The sequence below is a fragment of the Cynocephalus volans genome, chromosome 5 (assembly GCF_027409185.1).
Source record: "Cynocephalus volans isolate mCynVol1 chromosome 5, mCynVol1.pri, whole genome shotgun sequence".
Taxonomy (NCBI): domain Eukaryota; kingdom Metazoa; phylum Chordata; class Mammalia; order Dermoptera; family Cynocephalidae; genus Cynocephalus; species Cynocephalus volans.
In genome coordinates, this window is record NC_084464.1 from 67,404,344 (window position 1) to 67,431,868 (window position 27,525).

Below are 27,525 nucleotides of genomic sequence, written 5' to 3' on the forward strand. Positions count from 1 at the left end.
CAGCAAACGTCTTTAATCTCCTTTTTTAATTCATGAACTTGATCATATTTTCCCACTCACTATCAATAATCTTGGCTATCACAGTTCTCTATATTCTGCTAGCTTTTTCTTAATACCTGTAAACAGCATTGTTTACCTAAAATTAAGATAATTTTTCTGATTGTAAGTATTGTAAAATACTTGGGTACTTAACATTGAAAGGATAGATTCTTTTCTGGGGATTCTAATAAAGAGGTATTAAGTGGCTTTTCAGGATGTCCTAGATGTACTGTAAAAGTTATTGTCAGCCTTGTGCATGTAAAACTGCAATTCAGTTAGGAGGAAAATAGATTAGAATTAAATTAATTGCATGATTAGAATTAAAGCGTTGAGGTTTTGTTTAAAGAAAAAATGTCATGCCCTGTGTGATAATTAAGAGCTAGGTGTGCCATCATGACTGTATTTCATATTCTATAATTCACAGTATCTATTTATTATACTCTCAGAATATCAAATCTCATGATGGCTTTTTTGGTGTTTCTGTCAGCAAAATTGACCTTATCTTATAACTAAACAGAAAACGTTTGGTATAGTTATTCATACTGTATACAATTTATGTTTCAGATTGAGTAGTATGATTTAGAAAAAAATAAGTGGCTATGATGTCTACTTTTCAATCTGGGAAAATACGACGAATAGTCATACTGTGAAAATATTGTTAGGTTCTGCTTAAATCTTATATTTCAGATTTGTAACAAACCAATTTGATTTAAAAAAAAAACATTTTCAGAGAGGATACTTTATAGTTATTCAGACCTGAATTCAGATCTCAGTTCCACCACTCACTAGCTATGTAACCTTTGTTAACCAAGTTGCTTTATTTCTGTGAGCCTCAGTTCCCTTATCTGTAAAACGGGACTGAAGCCATTTTCATAGTGTTGTTAGGACTTAAGCAAAATAAAAATGTAAAGCAGTAATAATATATGTAAAATAGTGCCTGGAATAGAGTAAGCACTCAATAAATAACTTATTATCATTTTTTTGCCAGAAGGTAACCACAAAATTTGACCTCTGTATTCAAGATTATTGTTTAATTTGAATTTTGGAATCACTATTTCATGACTAATGAGAAGATATATTCCCGCTGGTCAGCACTTTTTTAGTGAGAGACTTCAGGAAAGCACGTAAAGTTTCTTAATGTTCAGGTTGTAAAGCTGAGGAACATTTTTTTCTATTGAAGTTACCATCAAATTGGCGGCATTCCTGTAATTTTTTTGCCCCCAAGTATGCACATTGGCAATTTGCACATAGAATTTTATTGGAAAAGAAATCTGTTTGATTTACATAATGATAAAACAATAAAGAATGCCAGTGTTCCTCTAGTTCCATTTTATTGAGGTATCAAAAACCCAAATTAAAAATACATAAAAAACATTTTATCGTTTTTACCTTTCAATTTCCCTTTAGAACACCTCTCATTTCTGTCAAAAGATTGTGTATAAATTTGAAATTTTATTGCATTAATACTTAGAGTTTTAAGATGGCAAAATTAGAAATAACATATCTTCCTTAAATTATTTCCAAAGCAAAAGTTCCTACATATCAATAAGGTAATAAGTAAGAATTATGTTTTCTCTCCATGATCTATCCACCCTGCTTATTATTAGATAGAGCAAAAACAGAGTAAATGCTTTCTCTTCAGATATAAGAAACAATGAAAATCAGGCTCACAAAACCAAAGCTTGTTTTTGAGGGTTGCATCAAATTTGGTAAGTAAATCATTATGAACTAGGTTCATAGTCTCTAAAGACTTGAATCCAAAACCCCGTTTCTTTAGTGGATGAGAGAAAATGGGCAATGCAAGCAAGCTCTTTTAGTCGTTAAGATGGAGCTGCTTTCACTCATGTAGAATCTGTGAGAGGAACCCTCACTCTTTCCTGATTTTGCCTCTGTTTCAACTCCCATATGTGTTAAATTCCTGCCATCTTGCTTTGTATCTGTTGAAATGTTTCTGTGTATTTGTTTTATCATTCATGAATGTTTTGCATCTCTAACTAGAATTTTTAAATCCTAGATTTTTTTTTTAACTCATGCCTTTGATCTCCTATCTTCTTCCTCCAGTGTCCAATGCAGTTCTTCACAGTCTATTTCTTTAAGGAAAAAAAAAGTTTACTTAATGAACAAGATGCTGTCAGTGTAGTATAGCAGAAAGAGAAGAAAAGGCAGATTTAGGCTCCTTTTATTTTGCTTTGTTCAATCCCCAGTTGAATGGAATAGCATTGAGCAGCAGCCAAAACCATGGAATTTGAGATTACTTGTTTCAATATTGAATGAAGGCTCAGCTGAGAAAGGTGGGTTTTAGTGCATTTTTTTCCCTTAGTGAAATTAAGGTGGCTTTTCTTTGCACATTATGTCACCTCAATTTAGAAGCTAAACAGCTTGTGCTTGTTGGTTGGGTAGCTTAATTTTGCAGGTTTGTGGGACATGATGTTTCATAACAGAAGGGAAGAGTAGATAATGGTCCTCTGAACCTTTAAGGAATTAAGATTTAACAGTTCATTATACATTTACATGCAATTTTGTGTGCATTCCTGTGGAATTTCATTTAAAATTTTTGAAGATCCTCACTATCAAGGATATTGTCCATAAGGCAGAGAGATTTAAGGGAATAGAGAGAGGTCCCTGCCACACTACCTGGATTGAATGTAATACAGCTAAGGAAGAGAAACCCAAACCACATGATAGGGTACGTTCATTGTTTAACACAAGTCAGAGCAGCAAGTTTTATGAATGGTTTGGTATTATAAGAGAAAACAAATTCCTCAGCATTTGTATAAATTGTCTAATGTTGTAGCTGCTTGATGAAGGGGCTCTCATTATCTGCTACTACTTAAGTTTCAAAAGTGGTACCGTGCTTTTATTTCTTGATTTGGTGATTATTAGTATTCAACAAATTACTCTTTAAAGTTGCACATCAAAATATTATTCCTATACTTTTACATGTGTTGTATTTCTGATAGTTCTGCTCATTTGTATGCTATATAGGATACCAGAGGCAGCTTTCAAATTTTAAAGACAAGTAATCACCATGAAGTGGCTTAGTAGACTTGTGATCCTAGAAGTGGCCATATCAGAGCGCCATGCTTAGATTTGCACAGCTATCCCCAGCTTTCTTCTTTACTGTCTCACCATTTAAATGATTAAGTTTGAATTAATATATATTAGGAGTCTTACTTCAGGAGTAGCTTTTCTTTGTAAAAACAGAACATAAAATAATAATTTCTAGTAAATGCTCAGTTTATGATATGATAAACCAAAAAAGATAGCTATTACAGAAATTTTCTATAGCAGTGTGGTAATTTAAAACATCATTTATATATATGTATATATAATATATATATTCTTAAAGATTATATATACACGTGTGCGTGTGTTTCAGGAGGAGAGCTATTTCGTACGATAACTAATTTAGGTAATCCAGGTAAAATTATAAACAATTAGATTTTTCTTCAAAAGTTTCTAAATGTGGCATAGTGTGAAAAATTAAGGGGGGAAAATCCCTTCATGTAATTAATTAACATAGGAGCATACCTATACATACACATATATAATAATTCTGTATTGTTGGTGGTAGAGAGAAGTTGTAATGAATTCAGCACAAAACTGAATGTGGGGACTTTGAGTTTGTTTACCTACTTTTCTGCTATGGCTTTGGAAAAATAATCCTCTTATCGCTCAGTTATTTTAGCTGTAAAATAGTGATTGTATTCATAGTACTGACAAAAATATCGTAAATGCATTTAAAGCCAACTGTTTATATGAGGTTATTTCAAAAAGTGAGTGGAAAAGTAGAATTAAAATATAATATGAATCTTTCCATGAACTTTTAAAGACCCCTCATAATTTATAAGTGGCTATTTCTAATTTTCTAATAATTTCTTATAGAAAATATCAGAAAAGGTAATTTCTGTCATCACTATCAACAATAAATGTTTTTTCAGTATCTACCATGTACTAGGCAGGAAAGATGGAGATTGAGACCCTAGAGGTCCAAAGAGTAGCAAAGACTAACCTCAGTCTTCTCTACTCATTCTGTTGTAATTTTTTTTCAGAAATACAGCATTTTTTTCTAGCTCAGGTCCAGAGGAGAGGCTGTGAAATGAAATATTTTAGTTTATCATTCATTAAACACGTATTAGGTGGAATCTTATGATGTAGACCAAAAATAGTATAATGTCATGACAATTCCATGTGGCCCTATCTTATATTTATAGAGCTGTTGCTTTGTGCCAGGCATTGTTGTAGGTACTATAGGCACAGAATTTAACAAAACAGACAAAAATCTGTCTTCACAGGGTTTGCATTCTCATGGAGTCTCCAGCCAGACCTCTTTTTTTACTCTAGACTCATGTATGTCCAATTGCCTACTTTACATCTCCCCTTGAATGCCAAATAGGCTTTTCAAACATATATCCAAAACCAAGCTGCTGGTGGGTAAACAATACACCTAGATTTTACCTGCCTTGTAGGTAGAAATCAGGCTAAAAGGACCATGAGTATATGATTTAGCCCAAGGGCCCCCGACCCCCTTTCTCTCTCTATCTATCAAGATAATAGAGTCAATAAATAAGGCAGTAATTTCTATAGCACCAAATGATAGTTTTTACCTGTTGAATTTTCAGGTGTACCCAGACATGAAAATGGAGCCTGGCAGACTGCTAAACACAACTCTGATGTATTTGTTCTGTCTTATATATTGCAACAAACTCTTCCATATTTTTCACTATACACGGTAAATAGTTGTGTTATGATTCATTCAGTAAATAAGCTCTAGGTTGGGAATCAACAGACCTAAATAGGATTTTCAGATTTGCTACTGAGGAACTCTGTTCCTCATATCCATCAGCAAATATTAACTACTCCTATATACTTCAGTGATATTGTGAAAATAAATGAGATAATTACCAAGTGGTTTAAAAATTTGCTCTTGAGGGGTAAGAGTTGGTATATGAAGTATAGGTAATTTTAATATTCATAGTTTAATGCAATCTGGGTTTTTTGTTTTGTTTTGTTTTTCTTGATTAAGGTACTATAGACTTCAAAAACTTTGATATACTTTGCCTGTATTAAATTGTCTGTATTCAGCAGGCAGCTTGTTCTTCCCAACCATTCTTTTGACCATGTTAATGTCTGACCAATAAATCATTGATATTTAAATTTTTAAGTTAAATTCCTATGAATGAATATATGAGAGATTTTCTAGACTATTTAAAGCACCTTCTAACATTTAAAAATATGTGCTTTTAAAAATTATTAGGTTGTGGAATTGAAAAAAATGCATTTTCCTGATTTGTCTTGTCATCTTTTTCTGTTAGCATGTCCTCAGCAATGTATATCGTTCATTTAAAACAATAGTGCGGCAATACAAATTCAGTTTCTTAATGAAAAACCACATTGAAATTGAGAGGCAAACAGATAACCTGAAGCCAGACAATGTTTACATAGCCCTCCCTTGGTGGAGCCATCTTCCTGCATAGCTGAGAACACAATCCATCAATAATTTAATTCAGTTACATTTGATTATAAGAAAGCAACCACTTTGTTTGAGGCTTTAATTCTGATTCTTTATCATATTTTACAACATTAAATAACCTATCATTGCTTTGGTGCCTGTGAGTAACATATCACTAAAAGGGGAGAGGGGGAAGTATTTCTCTTCTGTCATGCACATTACGTTTCTCAGAAATTTCTCTGGGATTTGATATGCTACACCTTTGTATTCAATAATATTTATATGTTGCTTATAGAGGTATGTGGTGTAATGTTGCAAGATACAAGGGAAAAAACCCACTAAAACAATCTGAAAATGCATTTTCTGTACTATATATCTTTTAACTATGTAATAAAACACCCATGCCTATTAAAGTTAAATGACCTTTGTTACCAATCAACCTTTCTTATACTTCATATTGGGAAGCATAGCACTGTAATTTGTATAGTTCTGCAAGACTTGCTGGATGTCACAGTGAATTAAAATGGCTCTACTTAAATATTGAGTAATTTGCCATTTATTATTACAAGACAGAAAACCTTTTCTGTTCACCCTATTCTGTGTGTTTTAAGCAAATTGGAAATTGCCATTAGGTTCTAAAAGTAACATGTGCTTTTTTGTTGTTTTCTTTGGTTAGCATTTAAAATTTTACTCTAGTTTTGGAAGAGATCGCCTATGTTTCTTGAGTGGATAAATACATATACATATGGTCATCATAATATGTTAGAAAGAACACAGACTTTGAACAAGTCTTAACAAGGTTTCAGTCCTGACACAACATCTTACCGTGTACATTAGTCCGTTTTTGTTACTTATAACAAAATACATGGAACTGGGCAATTTATAAAGAAAACAAAATTTATTGTTTACAGTTTCTGAGGCTGGGAAGTCCAAAGTCCATCTGGTGGTGGTGACAGTGACCCAGGAGTCTCACATTGCAAGATGGTGAGAGCAGAGAGAGCGAAAAGACAGACTCCTTTTTTAAAGCCCTCAGGACCACGCCCCTGACCACCAGTTTTAATCCATTCACTATGGCATGGTCCTACAATCCAATCACCTCTTCAAGGCTCCACTTTTCAATTACCATAATAGAGTTTTCCACGCTCTTAACAGTCACCATGGGGGCTAAGTTTCTAATACATAAAACTTGGAGGACACAATTCAAGCTTCATATGAGTTTTGGGGGAACATAATTCAATCCACTACATTCTGCCCCTGGACCCCCAAAACTCATATCTTTTTGCATGCAAATACATTCATTCCATCCCCCAAATCTTAACTTGTTTCAACTCAAAAGTCTAAAGTTCAAAGTCCCATCTGTGAAATCAATATAAGTTATCTAGTCCAAGATACAATAGTGGGACAAACATAGAGTACATATTCCCATTCAAAAAAAGGAGAAATAGGCCAAAAGAAAGGTGTAACAGGTCCCAAACAAGTCCAAAACCCAGAAGGGCAGGCATTAAATCTTAAAGCTGATGAATTATGTACCTTGACTCGATGTCCGACGTCCTCTGCATGCTGGTGTGAGGGTTGTCCTCAAGCAGTTCTGCTTCTCCATGTTCATTTGAACATTTCACTTAATCTTTACAAGTCTCAATTTCCGAGGCTGTAAAATAGGGATAATCACACCAACTTTGCAATGTTGTTAGGAGAATCAAATGAGGTAATCTGTGTTGTGCTTGTCCATTGCCTGGTGTATAAACTGTATTATGAAAAAAGTTTAGACTAACAAAAAAGTTGCAAAAATAGTACAAAGAGTTGTACATATTCTTCACCCAGCTTCCCCTAATATTAGCACCTTGCACAACTATTGTACAGTTTTCAAAATCAACAAATTAACATTGATACAATACTGTTAGCTAGAGACTTTATTCACATTTCACTGGTTTTCTCACTAGTGTCCTTCTGCTGTTCCAAGATCTGGTCCAGGAGTCCATGTTGCATTTAGTTGCCATTCCTCCTTAATCTCTTCTAGTCTGAGACAGTTTCTCAGTCTTATCCTTGCCTTTCATGACCTTGACACTGTTAAAGAATACAAGTCAGTTTTTTGTAGACTGTCCCTACTTTGGGTTTGTCTGAAGTTTTCTCATGATTAGGTTGAGGTTATGCATTTTTGGCAAGAATACCAAGGAGTGTGTTTTGATCACATCATATTAGGGATAAATAATATCAACATAACTTATGATTGGTGATACTAACTTTGATCACTTTATTTAGGTGGTATCTGCTGTGTTCCTACATTATAGAGTTACTGTTTTCTTCTCAAAATAACTTGGGGGAGATGCTTTTGAACTATGTAAATATCCTGTTTCCCTGCTAATTTTGGCATCCCTCGATAGATCTTGCCCGCAGCTGTCATTACTAAGATCTTCTAATGGTTATTTCTCATTTCTCTTATTCCTTCTGCATTTATTACTGGAGTTTTTCTATAAGGAAAAGCTATCCTTTCTCCTCCATTTATTCATTCATTCATTCATTTCTGTCAGTGTACACTCATGGATGTGTATTTTATAGGTTATAATCCAGTACTACTTTGGTGATTTTGTTGCTCATATTATTATTTTGGCTTTGGCCATTGGGAGCTCTTTCAGGTTGGTTCCCATGCCCTTTTGACATGCCTCCATCCTCTTTCTGAGCACATCCTCTCTGGCAAAAGATGCTTCAGAGTCGACTTGTATTTTCCCTGCCTCAAGTCTCAGAATCAACTACTTCTCCAAAAGGCCTTGTAAATATCCTTAAAAAAAAAAAAATTAGCCATCTGTAACCTAACATACATTTTTTTCCTAATTCTTAATAGAATTATTTTGTGCATTTGTCTCTTGATTTCCTTTAGAGGCAGCATTAGGGAATTTAGTCTCACCAAACCATTGGCTACCAATCTTTAGAAAAGAAACAGACACTTGCCTACAACAGAAGGCTACCCATACATAATTTGTTATTGTTGTTGTTGTGTCTTTATCTGGTTTTGGTATCAGTTATGTTGGCCTCATAGAATGAGTTTGGGAGAGTCACATCTGTTTCAATTGTTTGGAATAGTTTCATGAGAATTGGTATTAACGCTTATTTAAAAGTTTTACAGTTCAGCTGTGAAGCCATCTGGACCTGGACTTTTTTTTGTTGGAAGATTGCTAATTACTGCTTCAATCTCCCTGCTTGTTATTGGTCTGTTCAGGTTTTCTCTCTCTTCTTGGTTCAGTCTTGGTAATTTATGTGTCTAGAAACTTATCCATATCTTCCACATTTTCAAATTTGTTGTCATACAGTTATTTATAATAGTCTCTAATGATTCTTTGTATTTCTGTGGTGTCAGTTGTAATGTCTCCCTTTTCATTTTTGATATTTGTTATTTGGGTCTTCTCTCTCCTTTTTTTTGTTAATGTTGCTAATGGTGTGTCCATTTTGTTTATCTTCTCAAAAAACCAACCTTTAGTTTTGTTGATCTTTTCTGTTGTTTTTTGGGTCTCTATTTCATTTAGTTCTACTCTGATCTTAATTATTTCCTTCCGTCTACTGCCTTTAGGTTTGGATTGCTGTTGTTTTTCAAGTTCTTTGAGGCATAGTGTTAGGTCATTTATTTGGAGTCTTTCCATTTTTTTGATATAAGCATTTACTGCAATAAATTTGCCTCTTAGTACTGCTTTTGTAGTATCCCACAAGTTTTGGTATGATGTATCTTTATTTTCATTAGTTTCTAGGAATTTTTCGATTTCCTGTTTAATTTCTTCTTGGACCCATACGTCATTCAGGAGCCTATTTTTTTGTTTTCCATGTATTTGTATTGCTTCCACCATTTTGCTTATTGTTAATCTCCAGTTTTAGTTCATTGTGATCTGAAAAGATTGTTGGAATGATTTCAGTTTTTAAAAATTTGCTGAAACTAGATTTTTGACCTAATATGTGGTCTATCCTGGAGAATGTACTGTGAGCTGATGAGAAGAAAGTGTATTCTTTAGCTGTTGGGTGAAATGTTCTGTATATATCTGCCAAGTCCAGTAGGTCTAGGGTGTAGATTAAATCCTGTGTCTCTTTGTTGACTTGTTGCCTGAAAGTCCTGTCCCATACTGAGAGAGGGGTGTTCAGGTCACCTACTATTAATGTATTAGGTCCTATCTCCTTCTTTAGGTCTAAGAATGTTTGCTTGATATATCTGGGTGCTCTGGTATTTGGGTGCATACATGTTTATGATTGTTATGTCTTCTAGCTGGATAGTTCCCTTTATCATTATATAATGGCCTTCTTTGTCTTTTTAAATGTATTTTGGTTTAAAGTCTTTTGTCTGATATAAGAATAGCTACTCCTCAGGCTTATAGCCTGATATTAGACAAAGGCAACAAAAATCTACATTGGGGAAAAGATTGCCTCTTCAACAAGTGGTGCTGAGAAAACTGGATATCCATATGCAGAAGAATGAAACTAGATATGCATCTCCCACCATACACTAAAATCAACTCAAAATGGATTAAAGAGCTTAGGTTTAAGACCCGAAACTGTAAAATTACTAAGGGAAAATATAGGTGAAACACTTCAGCAGTTAGGTCAGAGCTCAGGCTTTATGAATATGAGCCTGGAAGTATAAGCAGCAAAAGAAAAATTAAACAAATGGGACTATATCAAACTAAAAAGTTTCTGCACAGCAAAAGAAACAATCAACAGAGTGAAAAGAAAACCTACAGAGTGGGAGAAAATTTTTGCCAACTATGCATCTGACACGGGACTAATATCCAGAACATACATAGAACTCAAGCAGTTATACAGTAAAAAAAATAAATGACCCAATTAAAAAATGGGCAAAGGAGCTGAGTAGACATTTTTCAAAGACATACAAATGGCCAACAGATACATGAAAAAATGCTCAACATCACTAGTCATCAGGGAAGTGCAGATTAAAACCACATTGAGATACCACCTCACTCCAGTTAGACTGGCTATAATCAAAAAGACGGTGAATAACAAATGCTGGCGAGGATGTGGAGAGAAGGGAACACTACTGCATTGTTGGTGGGACTTTAAATTATTACAACCACTTTGGAAAACAATTTGGAGGTTTCCCAAACAACTACAGATAGATCTTCCATATGATACAGCAATCACGCTTCTGAGTATACAGCCAGAGGAATGGAAATCATCATGTTGAAGAGAAACCTGCACTCCCATGTTTACTGCAGCTCTATTTACAATAGCCAAGATATGGAACCAACCTAAATGTCCATCAATGGATGATTGGATAAGGTAACTGTGGTATATATACACTATGGAATACTACTTTGCCATAAAAAAGAATGGAATACTCCCATTTGCAACAACATGGATGAACCTGGAGAAACTTATGTTGAGTGAAACAAGCAAAGCACAGAGGAATAAATACCACATGTGCTCACACTAAGAGAGAAAGGAAAGAAGGAAAGAAAGACCACAGTAGTGCCATGATCGAACATAGAGAAGGAACATTCCTATGGTTACAAATTGGAGTGGAGGGGAGAGGGGGAAGGGGAGCGAAGTTGTGGGATAATTGGGAGGGGACAAAGGGTACAAAAGTAATTTCTGGTAATGGGTCTGCCCCCAATATGAATCTGGCCCCCACATCATGGGCAGGAGGGGGGGACAATCAGCTTTGTATCTCATGAATATTTGTAATAAATAAATTAATAAATTAAATAAAAATTTAAATTTAAAAAATTTAAAAAATTAAAAAGAAGGCTACAGAACTTTATCCCTGAAATTTTACAGCTTGTCTGGCTTGTCGCTGTAACTTAAAACTGTTTCTCATGCCATTTGTTATTTTAGGGCATGATATATTCTTTTATTATTTATTGCTAACTTTTAAAATCTTATGTAATTTTTTCTTTTGGTCATCTGTTATGTAGCCAAGTTTAGATGACTAAAAGATAACATTTAATCTAATAAGTGAAAGATCCTACTATATTGTTGTGACTTTGAGAAAATCATCTAATCCTTTAGCAGTTCAGTTTTGGAGTTATTTTAGAGCTAATTTTATAATTACGGTGAAAGCAAAAGTGTGCTAAAGATCCTGTCTTTTTTGTAGGGTCTGATTCATTTTTGACATTGATAAAAAATCTGTATTTTAATATGAGTAACCACTAGAGGGTGGTCATGGGTAACCCAACTACCCATTTTCTATCCATTTAAGGTGTTCCGACACTGAAAGATTCAAAGTAAAGTTGGGGTGGGTAGGGCACAGAGACCAGCAAGTGGAATCAAAAAGAAAACTGGAGTAACAGTATCATAAAAAGTGCAGTACAAGGAGAAAAGTTAAAGAATTATATTTAAAAAGAATTAGATTTTGTGACAAAAGGCATAGTGCAGGACAATTCTGAAGCAGAATTCTGCACCCAGAAACACATCACTGGAATATATCAATATACATTTAAATGTTTATATAAGAATATTAAGTACTTTTTAACATTTGTAGGATTGGGGATTATATTTTTACAGTCATGTTGGTAGTTGTTATTTTTACTAGGTTACGAGTAGTATAGGGAAGAAAAGATTTTGTTTTTCCTCACACATTGCTAAAGCCACTTCATGGCTGAAGCCCCATAAGAAAAAACAGAATAACAATAGAAAAGCATACAAATTTATTTAATGTAAGTTTTACGTGACATGGGAGCCTTCATAAGGAAATGAAAATGCAAAGAAACAGGGAAAACTTTGTATTTTTATGGTTAGGTTTGATGCCTGGTGGACAGTTATGGAGCAGTATAATTGGATAAAGAGCATTAAAAATTGGGGGGAACTTGGCAAGGCCTGTTTGTTCAGATTTTTCTCTGTATCCCTGTGTCATCAGAAATAAAGACCTTCCTTTCCTCCAAGTATAGGGTGGGCATCTTTGGAATTAAGGTCTTATTCAGAGGGAGGTCAGAGAATTCTTTCTAAGTTTTATGTCCTGATTCACGGGAGAAGAAAGAAAGGGATGGTGAGAGTGACCTTTCTGTTTTTCTGTTTCCTCAAATGTGAAGGTACCTTGTTTTGGGGTAGCATGTCCTGAACCCCATCAGTAGTATCTTGAGACATCTTTTTGATGATCAAGCTAGAGCTGTAAAATTCTATCATAATAGAAAGTTAGTACTAGGTAACAATCACTGTGTTAAATACTCATTATATTAAAGTGGCCAGGCAAGGAAACCTAGGGAAGCAAGCTGTGAGAAAAAAAAAACAACAGAAAATAAATCTATGAAATAAATAAGCAGGATGAAACTCATCTAGCAGAAGTTAAATACATTTACATTTAAATGTCTGTGAAGAGGGAGCCTCTCCCTTGGAGATTAGAAGCTCTGATCAGCTAACTTTTGTGCAGTCTTGATTGCAGACTTGGATGGTGTTTTCAGTTTGCTTCTCTAGTTTCCAGTGAATGAAAAGACCATTTTATTCAAGCCGAGCCAACTCATCTTGGACTAGCACATTGCACCATCAGTCAGCCTGCTTCTGTGGTTTTCAGGTGATGTTTGCTTTATGTTGTCTGTTTTTCTACCAGTGAGAGTGACTAAATCGACCTACTCTTAAGGGTTACTAAATTTAGTCTTTTTGACTGTAAGTATGTGATTCAATGAATGAGGGGTTGTTTGTGGTTTCTGTCTTAAAATTTTGCAAATTATGTTTGGAATTCTAATAGATTGTCATTACTTTTACGTCAGTGGCATTCATATCAGTGAATAAAGTAGACTTTACTAAAACAAGCGTACCAGGTAAGATGCTAAAAATTCCATCATTTATCTTTCCTTAATATCAGACATGCTTGTCTGAACAGACAGCCAATTAAAATTACCTGCCACACAACTCCGCAGACCATTTCCTCCAGGTTGAATTGTTGAAGGCCTCTACTTAAATAGTATATTAAGTGATAGTATTTAGTGATAGGAATTTGCTAAATCTCTCTTGTCAGTGAAAGGCAACAGAGAAATAAATCACAAGATTAGCTTTCAGTCCTCTGGTAGGGACAACCCTCTGAACATACAAAAAAAAGATTCTTAACAGTTTAGCCAAGTAAACATTTATCAAGCAGCTGGAGTTTGCTAGGCTTTGTGCTACACATGGGGTTTGCCAATGTCAGCAAGAGGTGTATGAACGAGGCAATGCAGGGACTAACTCACCGTAAGTCACACTGCAGCTTGGGTTAGACACTCTCTTCCTTGTTGTGCTGTATAATAGTGGCTGCACTAGATGATGTCTAAAGCCTGTTCCAGCTCTTAAATGCTGATTCTGACTGATAAGGAAGCTAAATGTGCTAAAGCTTCAGATGAAGTTGCCAGTTTAATAAGCGATAGTGTATTCTACATCCTTCCCTCTCCATTTTTCGTACTGTCTTTTCTCTGATTTTGTACTCTAGTTCGTGGTCGTGTTCCCAACTAGAAATAATGATATATGAATGACTTGTTAGAGTTACTGTATTTTTAAAGTAGGCATTTTTCTATGGTTTTCACTGGAATCAAACATTATGTTTAACTGTGGTTCAGTGTGACTTTCAGATGACCCTGAAGCAATTGAGTGACAGTGGGGAATCAGCCTACAGTTGAATGATTGCCATGGATAACTGATGGTTGTACCTTTCTTTTCTCCATTTATAATTTTGTGGTATTTCTAGAAAGTAGAAGACTAGGATTTTAATTCCAGCTTTTCCATTAAGTAATTGAAATAACTATACACTTGACCTTTGGAAACCTTAGTTTCATCATTTATAAAATAAGGATACTGTATTAGTCCATTTATGTTGCTTATAACAAAATACCTGAAACTGGGTGATTTATAAAGAAAAATGAAATTTATTGCTTACAGTTTCTGAGGCTGGGAATTCCAAAGTCCATCTGGTGGTGGTGACAGTGACTCAGGGGTCTCACATTGCAAGATGGTGGAAGCAGAGAGAGCAGAGCAGAGAGAGGAGAGAGACTCTCATCTTAAAGCCCTCAGAACATGCCCCTGACCACCATTTTTAATCTATTCACTAGGGCATGGTCCTACAGTCTAATCACCTGTTTAAAGCTCCACCTTTTAATTACCATAATAGGATTTCCCACCCTCTTAACAGTTTCTAATACATAAAACTTGGGGGACACAATTCAAGCCTGAGTTTGGGGGGGACATAATTCAATCCAGTACAGATACCTTACAGGTAATGAAGAGCCCAGGAAGAATCATGTTGTTAAACATTAAAGATATGTAGAAATGTAAGCTATTATTATAGAAAAATCACTAAGTGTTACTCTATTTCTTATTGCTAATAACAGTATTGAATTTTTACTAAATTCCCCGTTAGAAATTTTAAAATGATGTTCTTTATTTAATACCTGACTGAATAGATATAATAATGTAGATCACACAGCCGCAAGTGGCAGATGACCCTCTAATCTTGTTTTCTGGATCCGTTTGAGTATAGTACTTGTAGTAGAATATGAAAAAGAACAAACAAACCTGCTAGCTCACAAACTACCTGCATTCCTGAACATGTAGCTCTCCATTTTCCTTTGATTACTACTGCAGGTTTTTCAAAACACAGTTGACCTTTCTTTTGGTCTATTGACATCTCTGGGAGTGGTCTCCTTAATCAACTACTTTATCAGATTACATAGAATCATTCTATTTAATACTTTTGATGTGGATTTTTGGCATTTCACTATTTCCTTTTCATTTTCTGATAACAATGTGGTCAATCAAAATTTTAAAACTTTAGCTTGACCCTGTCCAGGTGAAATTTAAGGAAAGAAAATCGGCATACTCTGGGGTCCAGAACTGAAAATGTTTTCCATGGCATCAGGGGAAAGGATTAGGACATGAAGATTGAAAGGAAGAGTCGACACCAGTTGACACCAGTTGACGATCCACAGGAGAGAGCTCGTTTATTAGGTGGCACACACACATATATATAGGGCTTTTAGGGAAGGCTGATTGGCTTAAAATACAATCCCTACTTAGCATACCACGTGGGGTTTGGGGTGAGCTGATTGGTGTGCGATTCGCGCCGGCGGGAAGGAGAATGCGAAGAGAAGGGCAACCAGCGCCATGATGGGGTGTGGCCGAGAAGGGCTTATGTGATCAGGGTGTGATCCCTTGGGGCATTTGGGTTCTTACAAAGATGGAGAACATGTCCTGCTTTTTCAGATGGAATTTTTATAATCTGTGGACAAAACTATTTCAAGGGAACTCCCAGGAGTATTCACAAATGTATTTGAATATAAAATGGAACTTATTTTTTAATTTCACCTTTCAAAAGTTGCACAAACTAGTTTGTACAAATTTTATTCAAATGATTATAGCACATAATCATAATATATACTTAGCACTTTACGGTTTGCAAAGTGCTTTTACATAGAGTGAAGGACAGGTCTCATTATTAAAATATTAAAAATGAAAAAAAAAGAGACTAAGGTAATTTATAATTGTCTAACATCATTCAGCTAGTAGGTGGCAGCTAGAACCAAAATATGTATCTCCATAATACCTTGCTGCTTCATGAGCCTGTGAAAAGTTCTCACCAATGAGAAATGGATTAACCCTTACAGAAGAAAAAATATTTAGTACACCACAGGAGGTAATTTGCTGAATTACAGTAATACCAGCTGTGTCTTCTAGCTGTGTTACAGACTTACAATTTCTTTAAGGTCCTATGTGGAGTTAGAGGAAGTAACTAGATTCAAGTTTTCCTAATGAGGAACCTGGAGGCAAAACATAAGTAATTTAAGAAACATTAACACATCACTCAGGATAGCTTTTTCTAGTTGATAGTAAAACTGGCAACCTTGGTAATGATAATACCCATGAAGTATTGAATGCTTATTGTTCTTAAAGAAAACTAGACCAGGACAGTAGTTATAGCAATAAAAATAGATTTTATTCAATAACTATTGCAATCAGGGAAAAGAGACTTTGGCATAGAATGGGCTCAATTGTGAATACAGTTTGGACAAGTGGGGATTTATAGCCAAGAAGCAGGGTGGGGGTCAGTGGATGGAAAGTTCCTAAGAGGAAGGAAACATCAGTGTTAGGGGGATTCTGGTTAAGCAGACCTGATAGGGTTTTTGCTGAAGGCAGGCCAGAGTGATCAGATATTGGGGGTAAGGACGAGGTGGTTTTCTCTAAACTGACTTACAACTGGGTGATACAAAGAGGAACACAGAAGTCCAAATGTCACAGCCTAGTTGAGAAAAGGATTCAGAAGAGCCTGACTGAAGTTTTGTCAAGGAGGATATCTTATGACGTGTGCCAGACACTATACCAAGTGCTTTATGAAAATGACCTAATTTAATTCCCACACCAACACTGTGTGAGAGATATAACTCCTTCATTTTTATATAAAAGGGAACTGTTGCGGAGAGATAAAGTAACCTTCCCAGGGTCACACAGCTAGCATGTGGTAGGGACAAGATTTAAATTCAGGTATCTGACTTCAAAACCCTTGGCTTAACCATTAGCCTTTACTGCCCTGGACCCTTTGGAGCCTCCAAGTCTTCCTCAGTGTATTGTTTGGTTAGAATGTATGTGATGTTTCAGTGATCTCTGAGTTAAACTTGTCAAGTTAAGAATGAAAAGGAAGTATTTAGAATCTGTAGTTAATTGATTACAAAATTAGTTTTATAGATAGTAATTGTGAATTTTAGTAAGTAAGCATTTAAATGGGGGGCACTGTATATTAAATGTCTATAACATGCATTCTGGTTATTAAATTTATTAATAAAACTTTCATCTAGGGAAGCTACAGAAGAGATAATCAACAGGACAAAAAACTATAGCAAGAATGTGTGCTAAGAAAAGGTCACAGGATGATTTCATACCCTTTTCTAGTGGCAGATACATTTATATGTATGACCCTGATGTTGACCTTGAGTTCCTTTTAGAACCTATGGTAACTAAACATCCTGGGATCTGCTACTAATGATCTTGATATGCTGAATTCTGGGCATTGGTGAGTAATAATGAAGTCACTGTAGTTTAGTAGACCCTCGTTCTGTTTTGTGTGTGTGTTTTGTTTTGTTTTTTAACTGTGTAAATTAGAGTTCCAAATTCTCGAGGGTAGGAAATAACTGTCACTAAAAAAAGAAGGGTTGAAAATATCTTCCTAAAAAAGGCCATAACCTTTAGCCTGAAGAATCTAAGAAAAAGAAAAAACAAAAGAAAACACATATCGTTACCCTGATCTCTGCCCCCATGGTTATGGCTGTTTTGCCTCAGTTAGGTCAAGAAGATTTTCCTTTTTTGAATGTAAATCTCTTTCTGAAGGTATTTACTTTTTAACCATTCTCATTTTGTTGTCCAAGCTGGTCTTGACCATAATGAATGGCAGTTTTTATTGTTTTGAAAATAGGAGTAATATTTGATCTTGGAGCTTTTCTTGGTAGAAAAGACTTTATTCTAACGAAGACCATGAGCAAATCAGATGTTTATACCATGGTGTCTGAGTAGAGCTGGGCATAAATACTTTTAAAAGTGTAATAAGAAGGTTATTAGAAGTTGGGTGGGACTGGGATAGATAAGGTAAAGTTGTGAGAGAGGCTCTGAAAGAGAGACAGGATTGGAGCAAGATAAAGGTTTACCTGCTTTATAATTTTTCTTGAGTTCAACTGGTAGCAATGCCCCTGAAAATAACTTGCTGCTGTCTTTAGCAAAAAGGCAGATTGTTGTGTTGCCTGTGCCACAGGTGGGATTTCAGGACTAATTTGGAAGGTTGCAAACTGTTGCTCACCTACCTTCAGACCAGTCTTGACTTTTTCTGGCTTTCCTCCCACATTGGATCAAGTGAGATGGAGGAGCCAAGATGAAAAGTATGTTCTCCACTTAGTTCTCCCTACCTCTTCCCATATGAATATTTTGAGATTTTTCTTTTGAGTTGTGGATATGGAGACCTAGGAAGTATTCTCCAAGAAATATCTCTCGATAAACTTACCTTCTGTACAATATTTCATGAGTTTGCCAGTTTAAAAACTAGAGAAGATTATTTGTGTGATAAATACATGCAAGTTTGAAAGCTTAGTAAGGTCCAAATTTTAGACATATGCATACACAGGCAGTAAATAAATTGGGAAGAAGAGGGAGTTAAAAGATACTACTTTTAGTTTTTCTTTTTGAGAGAGTAGCTTTCCATCACTTTATCAAAACAGCTGACCAAAAAATTCCTCTACTGTTTTCCAGTGAACATACAGAAATGTTACATCTAATTAAATTCAGTTCATACCTAAAAGTTTGCAAAAGGAGACTGATTATAGTTAATGTTTATGACTGAAGAAACAGTTGTTTGTAATAGATTTGCTGGAAATTTTAATGCTCTTATTTTCACCAATGAAATTTTAATGATGATTTGAAAGTTTTTCTTCTTTCTTGAAAGTTTTCTTATAGTTGAAATGCTATTTGTTTTTCTGGTTATTGATAGCTTATGGTCAGGTAGATAGTTGTGACTCTATAAACTACTGATTGTTGAAAAGTCCAGAAGTCTCTTTTTAATAGAAATTGGCAAGCTGATTCTAATATTTACATGGAAATACAAGGACATGGAATAGCCAAAATTACCTTGAAAAAGAACAGAGCAGAAGGATTTATATTGCCTAACTTTGAAACTTACTCTAAAGCTGCTGTAATCAAGACAGTGTGCTGTGGTATTGGCAAAAGGATAGACATATAGATGAATGAAATAATACAGAGCCCCAAAATAGACCCACCCATATGTGGTCAAATTTGGAAAGTATGCCAAAGTGATTTAATGGGGAAAGGAAAAGGAAAATGTCAACATACTATGTTGGGTCCAGGGTTTGATCCCTGTACCAGCCAGCTGCCAAAAAAAAAAAAAAGAAAGAAAGAAAAAAGAAAAGAAAAGAAAAGTTTTGAGGTGTTTTATCCACATGGGGGATAAAGAAGAACCCCAACTCCTACCTTACACCACAGACAAAAATTAACTTGAGATGTATCAGGACCTAGACTTAAAAGCTAAAACGTTACAGCTTCTAAAGGACAATGTAAGCAAATATCTTTGAAACAGAGAGGATGCAGAGCATTACCACAAAAAAGTTGATAAACTGGGCCTCAATGAAAATAAAAAAAAATCATAATAGAAGGTAACATGAAGAAAATAAACAGGCAAGCCATAGACTTTGAGAAAATATTTGTAACACCTATATTTGACAAAGGGCTTGTATCCAGAATAAATAAATAATCCCTACAACTGAATAATTAAAAGAAGGCAATCCAATTTTTAAAATGGGCAAAAGATTTGAGTAGACACTTCACAAAATAAGGCATATCACTACTCAGCACATGAAAAAAGTGCTCAACATTGTTAGTCATCAGGGAAATGCAAAATGAGATGCTACTGCCACCCATTAGAATGGCTAAAATGAACAAGTTTGACAATGCCAGATGTTGGGGAGAATGCAGAACTCTCATTTATTTCTGGTGGGGGCATAAAATAGAATAACTACTCTGGAAAACTGCTGGCAACAATTCCACTCCTATGTATTTGTCTCAGATATATGAAAATATATGTCCACAAAAGTCATGTACAAGAATGTTCATGGCAGATTTCTTGGGAATAGCCAAGGAACTTCCAGTCAAGATGGTGGAATAGATGGCCCCCAGCATCTGTGTCTTCAAAATCAACCAATTTACAACTATAAAAAAGCAATGACAGCCAAGCTGGGGCTGCTAGAGCTTAGGGGAAGAAGAGGAGACACCTAAGGAGTGCATGAAGGTGGGAGAAGCCATGATGAAAGAAAGAAAAAATCGCTGTGACCATTTCGAGCCCCAGCCACTTCCAGGCTGGAGCTGCTGAGCACACGGAGCAGGAGCTGGCAAAAGCTGTAGCTGTGCCTTTTGGATGAAATTGCTTGGAGGTGGCAGAGGAAAAGAGAACCTTGGTGGCCCCAAGCCAGCAAGACCACTAATAGGGTTCCCATGGACCCACATAGGAGCGAGGAGCCACACCTGAAAAAAAGAAGCCACTCAGAGGCCAGTGAGTCATTGCAAGGGACTGGAGCACAGGTGATGGGGGAGATGGGCCCACCAGGGGAACACTGTGGCACAGCAAGTACAGTTGGTCTGCCCCCAATCAGCGTAGGACCACTCAGAGGAGACTGGTCAGGAATATAGAATTGCGTGGGGTGCAGTTTGCTGAAAAGAATCAGGCCCAGACCAGTGTTTCTACACAACACAGGTGCACCGGATCTCAAAGACGGGAAGTACCTATAAAGTCAACTGTTAAAACCTGAACTGCACAAAAAGGTTTCCCTAGGGAATCAGCAGCAAAACAGCAATTACCTCAACCACAGAGTTCAAGTACTGGTCCCCACAGGAAGTTCCCCCATTTTAGAAGTATGGAAAGGACAACAAATTAGTTTCAGCACAGAGTTTACGTGGTGGGAACAGCAAATAATCCAACACAGAAGTGAAAGAAAAAGCAAAATACCCACAACCGGAGACAAAGATTGATATTAACCAGTAAAGGTCTCATTTCACCAAAGAACACCTATAACACCTAGAAGGACCAGAAGTCCCCTGGGCTACCAAGCCAGACAAGGGGGAGGGCCAAGGACCTCGGTCATGCCCCTTGACATGCACAACCAGCCCAGCGACGACCACTAAGCCACTGCAAAAAAGTGCCCTGGGCTCTCCTGAGCTGGGGCGGTGGGGGGTCTGAGGGCCTCAGCACGCCCCCCCCCCAACGGGGGCAAATAGCCCAGCGATGACCACCAAGCCACGTCAGCAAGCACCCCGGGATCTCCTGAGCCAGGGTGGTGGGGGGCCTCGGCCATGCCCCTCTGACACCTGCAACCAGTCCAGCCACAAACACTGAGCCATAGCAAGAAGGGCCCTGGGTTCCCAAGCCGGGATGATGGGGGTGGGGCAAGGGCTTTTGCTACATCCCCCTGATATCTGCACCCAGCCTGGCAATAACCAAGCCACTGATGGAAGCCCTCTGGTCTCCCCTGTGGGAATGAGGCCCAGTTCCACTATACTGAGCAGATTTTTGGAAGAGAAGTAAAATTTATTAAATTTATTGTCTTTTAATATGTCCACCATACTCTATAGAGGGTATCATTTGAACTCTTGTCCAATCTTTGTTGTTGTTATGATGGAGAAGAAAAGCCATCAAGAAGAACAAAATAGCACAGCAATATGAATTTGCAATGATTGGGCAATTTTTTGATATTATGTCTAATACTAAATGGGCATGCTAGGATGAGTCCACACACAACCAGGTCCCTGCTCTTAGGAAATTCATAGTTTAGAAGTGATATATACAAAAATAAATTCTGTTGCAACAAGAAATATACAGTGCTGTACAAACTGCTGCTGTGTGTTCTTTTGAGGAAGCAATATCCTCTGCCTGGAGTGCTTGGGAAAGTTCCACAGTGGAAATGACATTTGATCCAGGTTTATATGAATAGTTTGTCAGAGTTGTGGATGGGAGTTTGAAGAAGGGAGGACATTTTAAGCAGATGACTAGAAATTTAATTAAATAGTTCAATGCGTCTTTTATCCTCCTAGCCCTTTATGTAAAGATTCTGTGAATATCTATTCATGATAGAAGGCTTTATCAGTAGCATAGTCAGTGTTTAAATTTGGACATCAAAATATTTTTCTCTTTTTCTTACCAATAGCAGCTAATATCTGAACAAAGGATGTGACGAGCACCCTGCTTAGTGTTTTAATTTAACCATCATAGCAACTTAATGCATTAATATTACTGTCCATGTAGATTAGGAAAACTGAGGGTTGATGTCACACCTTTTATATGTGGGCAGGCTGGGGATTCTTTTCTAGGTCTCTCTGCATACAAGCCTGAGATCTCCAACAACCCTCCTATCTGTGTGTAGCCTCTTAGTGTGAGCCCAGAGAAAGGAAGCAAAGGGCAACTCTGCTATGCTGAGGTGCCTTGGGGTCACTTCAAATTGGACAGATTTAGCTGTTTTCCAAAACATGGTCGGCTTGCTTTTGTATTTCTTTTAAGTTTCGATTCACTGCCAATATGCATAATCATTTATAACCTCAAAATAACCTATTTTAATTTCTGTCTACATAATAATACTTTCTAGTATTATGCTCAGTCATTTCATGTGTGAAAATTTGCTGAATAATCATTCTCTAAACTTTCTAGAGTATCTACTTTATAAGTTAAACTTAAGGAATCATGGAAGTAAAAAGTTACTTCTTTATAGTAATTATTATAGGGAGAACCTTGAAGATATTATCCTTTCCAAATGACTTGTTACTTGGGCTCTCTGGCTTCTTACTATTTAGCAAGTATTGTTTAAGTATCATGTGGGAACATTTGACATGCTCCCCAGACCACTCACAGCTTCTGAGAAGTCTGTTTTTGAAAGCTTGAAGAGATCACTGAGCAGTAAAAGCAGGTGGTAGTCTGAGATTGTGCTCAGTATAAATATGGTAGTTTTTCTTGTAAACAAACATGTATTTTTCAGAGTAGAAGATAAATTTTTGATTAAATCTCTCATTTGCCATAGACTAAAATTCATTTTAGAAACTTGGTTTTAGGTCTATAGTTTTTGCACAAATGATCACTTTTTATGGGATACCCATCTATACCCCACCTACTGCCCAAGGAAGTTGGGTTTTTGTTTTTGTCTAAGATTCTACCAGTATTGAACACTTACTGTTGTCAAACATCTTGTCAAAGGTACATGGTCTGCCTTTCGTTGACCAATCGAGTATGGTTTTCTGTGCCCAATGGGTGTCACCTAATAGTGGAATTAGAAAATCACCAACCACCAGACAGTGGAAAACATTTAATGGAAGCAAAATAATGGATGGTAACCTTTCAAATGCTATAGGAGATCAAGGAATCCTTCCACATTCAATTAGTTCATTTTTTCATGCATGCTGGTACTGAGCTGGGTGTACAAAGACCCAACAGACAGATCTTACCTCAAGGAGCTTATCATCCAGGAGGAGCTAATCACCTATGTGAATCAGGTGATCAATAGAAAATAGTGATAAGTGTCATAAGAGAAGTAGAGGTAAGTGTCATACAAATCAAATATGTAATGAAGATAAATCTTTTAGAGAGGTATAAGTAAAATGCTGTCTGGAAGAAGAAGAGACTTCTTCCGTAGACTTTGGGCTCTGAGATGAAGTGGCATTTGAAATAGAGTCTGAAAGATAGAAATTATGTCCTAAAAAGATTTAATTGGAACTTATGGCTTTTAAATGCCTTATTATTGAGAAAGTGCAATATTGTGGAAAGAACATGGGCTTTGAAATTAGACTTACCTGCACGTGATTTTCAACTCTGTCATTCATTTAATAGTTGTACTATGTCACATTGCTTAGTTTCTTTGAACTTCAACTTTCTCATGTAACAGAGTTGTGATGACTTAAATGATTAAACGACATTACATTTTTAAAAGCACCTAGCAAATTGCCTGGCTCTTAATCACCTTTTAATGTTAGTTTCTTTTTTTTCTCCTGTCTCCCCCATTACAAAGTCTCTCCCGTCCCATTAGCTTGTTTTATAAACATGGAGGCAGGGATTCCAGGTAGGAGTCAATTGCAGTAGTTCATTCATTCATCAAGCATTTGCTGACTACTTGCTTTGTGTAGTGGAAATGCAGAGGAAGCGATTAATTATTTTGAGGAATTTCAGAAATAGAATGGGTAGGATGTGGGAATTCGGGGATAACTAGGGGAAGGAGGGCAGAGAAGAGACTAAACTGATTTATATTTGGTATAATCTCTGGAATCAAACTAAGAAATGGCAAATTGATTATTCTTCTCAGGAAAGGGTTATCCTTATCTTTAAACATATAAATAACATTAGCTGTCTTCTACCTAAGAAATTTGTTTTCTATAAGTTTTCCACCTTTCTGTAAAAAAGAAATTATTTGAATCATAAAGGACCCCAGTGATATATCTGGTGTGTATGTACATCTGCCTGTGAATGCTGAATTTATTCTAGCAAATGTCACTTTGTACTCTGATTCTAGCTAGAACTGCTGACATCACTAATACAATATGGGCTGACTGTCTCTTCTTTTTCTCCCAATCAGTTTGATAAAGGTTACTCTTACAATATCCGTCATAGCTTCGGAAAGGAAGGCAAGAGGACAGACTATACACCTTTCAGTTGCCTGAAGATTATTCTAACCAATCCACCAGGCCAGGGGGATTATCATGGTAAGTGCTTCCACTGGATATACTGCAGAAGTACAGAAACCCAAGAGCTCTGTAGGAAACACTGAGACAAGATAATGGCTTTTTGCATTACTGACAGGACCTAGTTTGTAGCTTATGTCAGTCATCAGTGTCAAGCTAGAGCTCCATTACTCCTACAGTGATTTGTCTTATTATTGAACTAGGTCAGGCAAGAGAAATTCATTCAGCTGTACTTCAGTTTGTGCTGGACTGGGCTTTGCAGTTCTTAATTTCCCCCTTCACCTGCTGTTCTCTGTCTTTCTCGTGTTCTGCAAGTGTCTTAGAAGAGGGATATAATTTTTTCAAAGCTTTTTGAAACTGGAAAACTCTAATTTTAGAATAGTAGATTGATCAGTTTTCAAAAGACTACTAAGGAAAAGTGTTTTATTTTCATTACTAATACTGATTAATCAATAAAGATTAAGTGAGCAATTTAACAAATCATGGTATCAACCATATCTGTCAATTTGCCTGAGTTGTTAGTTTTTAAAAAAATCTATGTCAAACTGTTTTCTGAGTTCAACAACTTTTTTTCTAAAACAGTTCTCTAAGCATACTTGGAAAAGTGCCTCATTTGGTATATCAAAGAATTATTTAATAGTTCATATCACTAAATTTTCCAGATTACTAGTGCTTACCACTGTATCTGTCAAAACTTTTTTTTGTTTTAGAATCTTAAATGAAACACGGTTTTAAAAAGGTTACACACTTTCAGGCTGTTAAAGATTAAATAATCACAAGTAATGTTTTAAAAAAGATGCTTCATGTGTCCAGAGGTTAAAAAATGCCTATACATTCATTATTTAATAGCTGAAGAGGTGGCCAGTGCTGGTGACAGACAGTGAGTGGTTCTTACCACTTGTGTAGGGTCCCTTTAGGTACCATTTAGAAATGCAGATTCTCAGGTCCCAACCTTAGACATAAAAATCAGACTTTGTTTGCAAGTTTCTTGGGTGATTTTTATGTCTCCTAAAGTTTGAAAGCCATGGACTTAGCTACTTGTATTGAGGAAGGCTATAGCATTTCTTAGTATAGCAGCCTCAGCAGGCAGTTAACTTATAGCTGAGCTTTGTGACCAACTAAAACTCCTGGGGATTCTTTCTGTGAATTTCCAGGTCTTAGAATTTGTCACTTATTTAATTTTTACTACCCTAAATGCAGGACCTTTTATTTCTTATTCCTGTTAAATTGTACCTTGTTTATTCCAGTGCATTCTATGTGTTTGTTTTATTTAGTTTTTAATTTAAACTCTCCATCAAGAAATACTATACTTAGCAAACACTCAGTGAACTCATATTATATACTGGACACATTTACCTATACCTTGTTTAAGGTTCCTCTGATTAGGTTCACAGTAAAACTAAGCAGAAGGTGCAGAGTTTTCATATATCTTCCTGATCCCACACATGCACAACCTTCCCCACTATTGACATCCCTCACCACAGTGGTACATTTGTTACGTAATGAACCTACATTGACACATCATTATTAAATAAAGCCCATAGTTTACATTAGGGTTTGCTCTAATTGTGTTGTATATTGTATGGGTTTGGACAAATTTATAATGACATGTATCCACCACTGTAGTATCCTACAGAATAGTTCCATGGCCCTAAAAATCCTCTGTGCTCTGCCTGTTTATCTCTCTCTCCCCCTAATGCATGGCAACCACTGATCTTTCAACTGTCTCAGTAGTTTTGCTTTTTATAGAATGTCATATAGTTGGAATAATACAGTATGTAGCCTTTTCAGATTGGCTTCTGTCATAATGTGCATTTAAGTTTCCTCCATATCTTTTCATGGCTTGATAGCTCATTTCTTTTTAGCATTGAATAATATTCTATTGTCTGGATGTACCACAGATTATCCATTTATTTACTGAAGGACATTTTGGTTGCTTCCAAGTTTTCACAGTTATGAATAAAGCTGCCGTAAACAGTATGTGTAGTTTTTTGTGTAGATATAAGTTTTCATTTCATTTGGGTTAATACAAAGGAGTGTGATTGCTGTATCGTATAAGACTATGTTTAGTTTTGCAAGAAACTGCAAAATTGTCTTCCAAAGTGGCTGTACCATTTGCATTCCCACCAGCAATGAATGAGAGTTCCTTTTGCTCCAAATCCTTTTCAGCATTTGGTGATGTTATTATTTTGGATTTTGGCCATTCTAATAGATGTGTAGTGGTATTTCATTGTTGTTTTAATTTACAATTCTCTAATGACATGTGACATTGAAGTCTTTTCGTATGCTTACTTGCCATCTGTGTATCTTCTTTAGTGAGGTGTCTGTTCAGGTCTTTTGCCCATTTTTCAATCAGTTTGTTTGTTTTCTTATTGTTAAATTTTAAGACTTCTTTGTGTATTTTGGATAACAGTAGTTTATCAGATGTGTTTTTTGCAGATATTTTCTCCCAGTCTGTGCTTCCACTTCTTTCTTTCTTCACCTTTTGGGATTCCATTTATGTATATGTTACACGTTTTATACTTGTTCCATAGTTCTTATATATTCTGTTCTGTTCTTCTCAGGGTTTCTTCTTGTTGCTTTTTTGTTTCGAAGTTTTTATTGTCATATCCTCAAGATCCAAGAATTTTCCTCAGCCATGTTCATTCTGCTATCAAGCCCATCAGAGACATTCTTCATTTCTGTTAGTGTTTTTGATCTCTAGCATTTTTTATTCTCGCTTAGAATTATCTCTCTGCTAACATTAATATGTGTTCTTGCATGTTGTCTACTTTTTCAGTTAGAGCCCTTAGCACATGAATGATAGTTGTTCTAAATTCCTGTTCTCCTCATTCCAACATCCCTGCCATATATAACTCCGGTTCTGATGCTTGTTTAGTGTCTTCAAA

At 36.1% G+C, this 27,525-nt stretch overlaps 1 protein-coding gene across 1 annotated transcript in view; it reads left to right on the forward strand.

The window, feature by feature from the left end:
• The window catches only part of PRIM2 (DNA primase subunit 2), a 290,408-nt gene that overhangs the window by 225,985 nt on the left and 36,898 nt on the right, over positions 1 to 27,525 (forward strand). Inside the window, exon 11 of the mRNA XM_063096879.1 lies at positions 24,532 to 24,658. Coding sequence (XP_062952949.1) covers positions 24,532 to 24,658 — 127 coding nt within the window. The remainder of the gene's footprint in view (positions 1 to 24,531; positions 24,659 to 27,525) is intronic.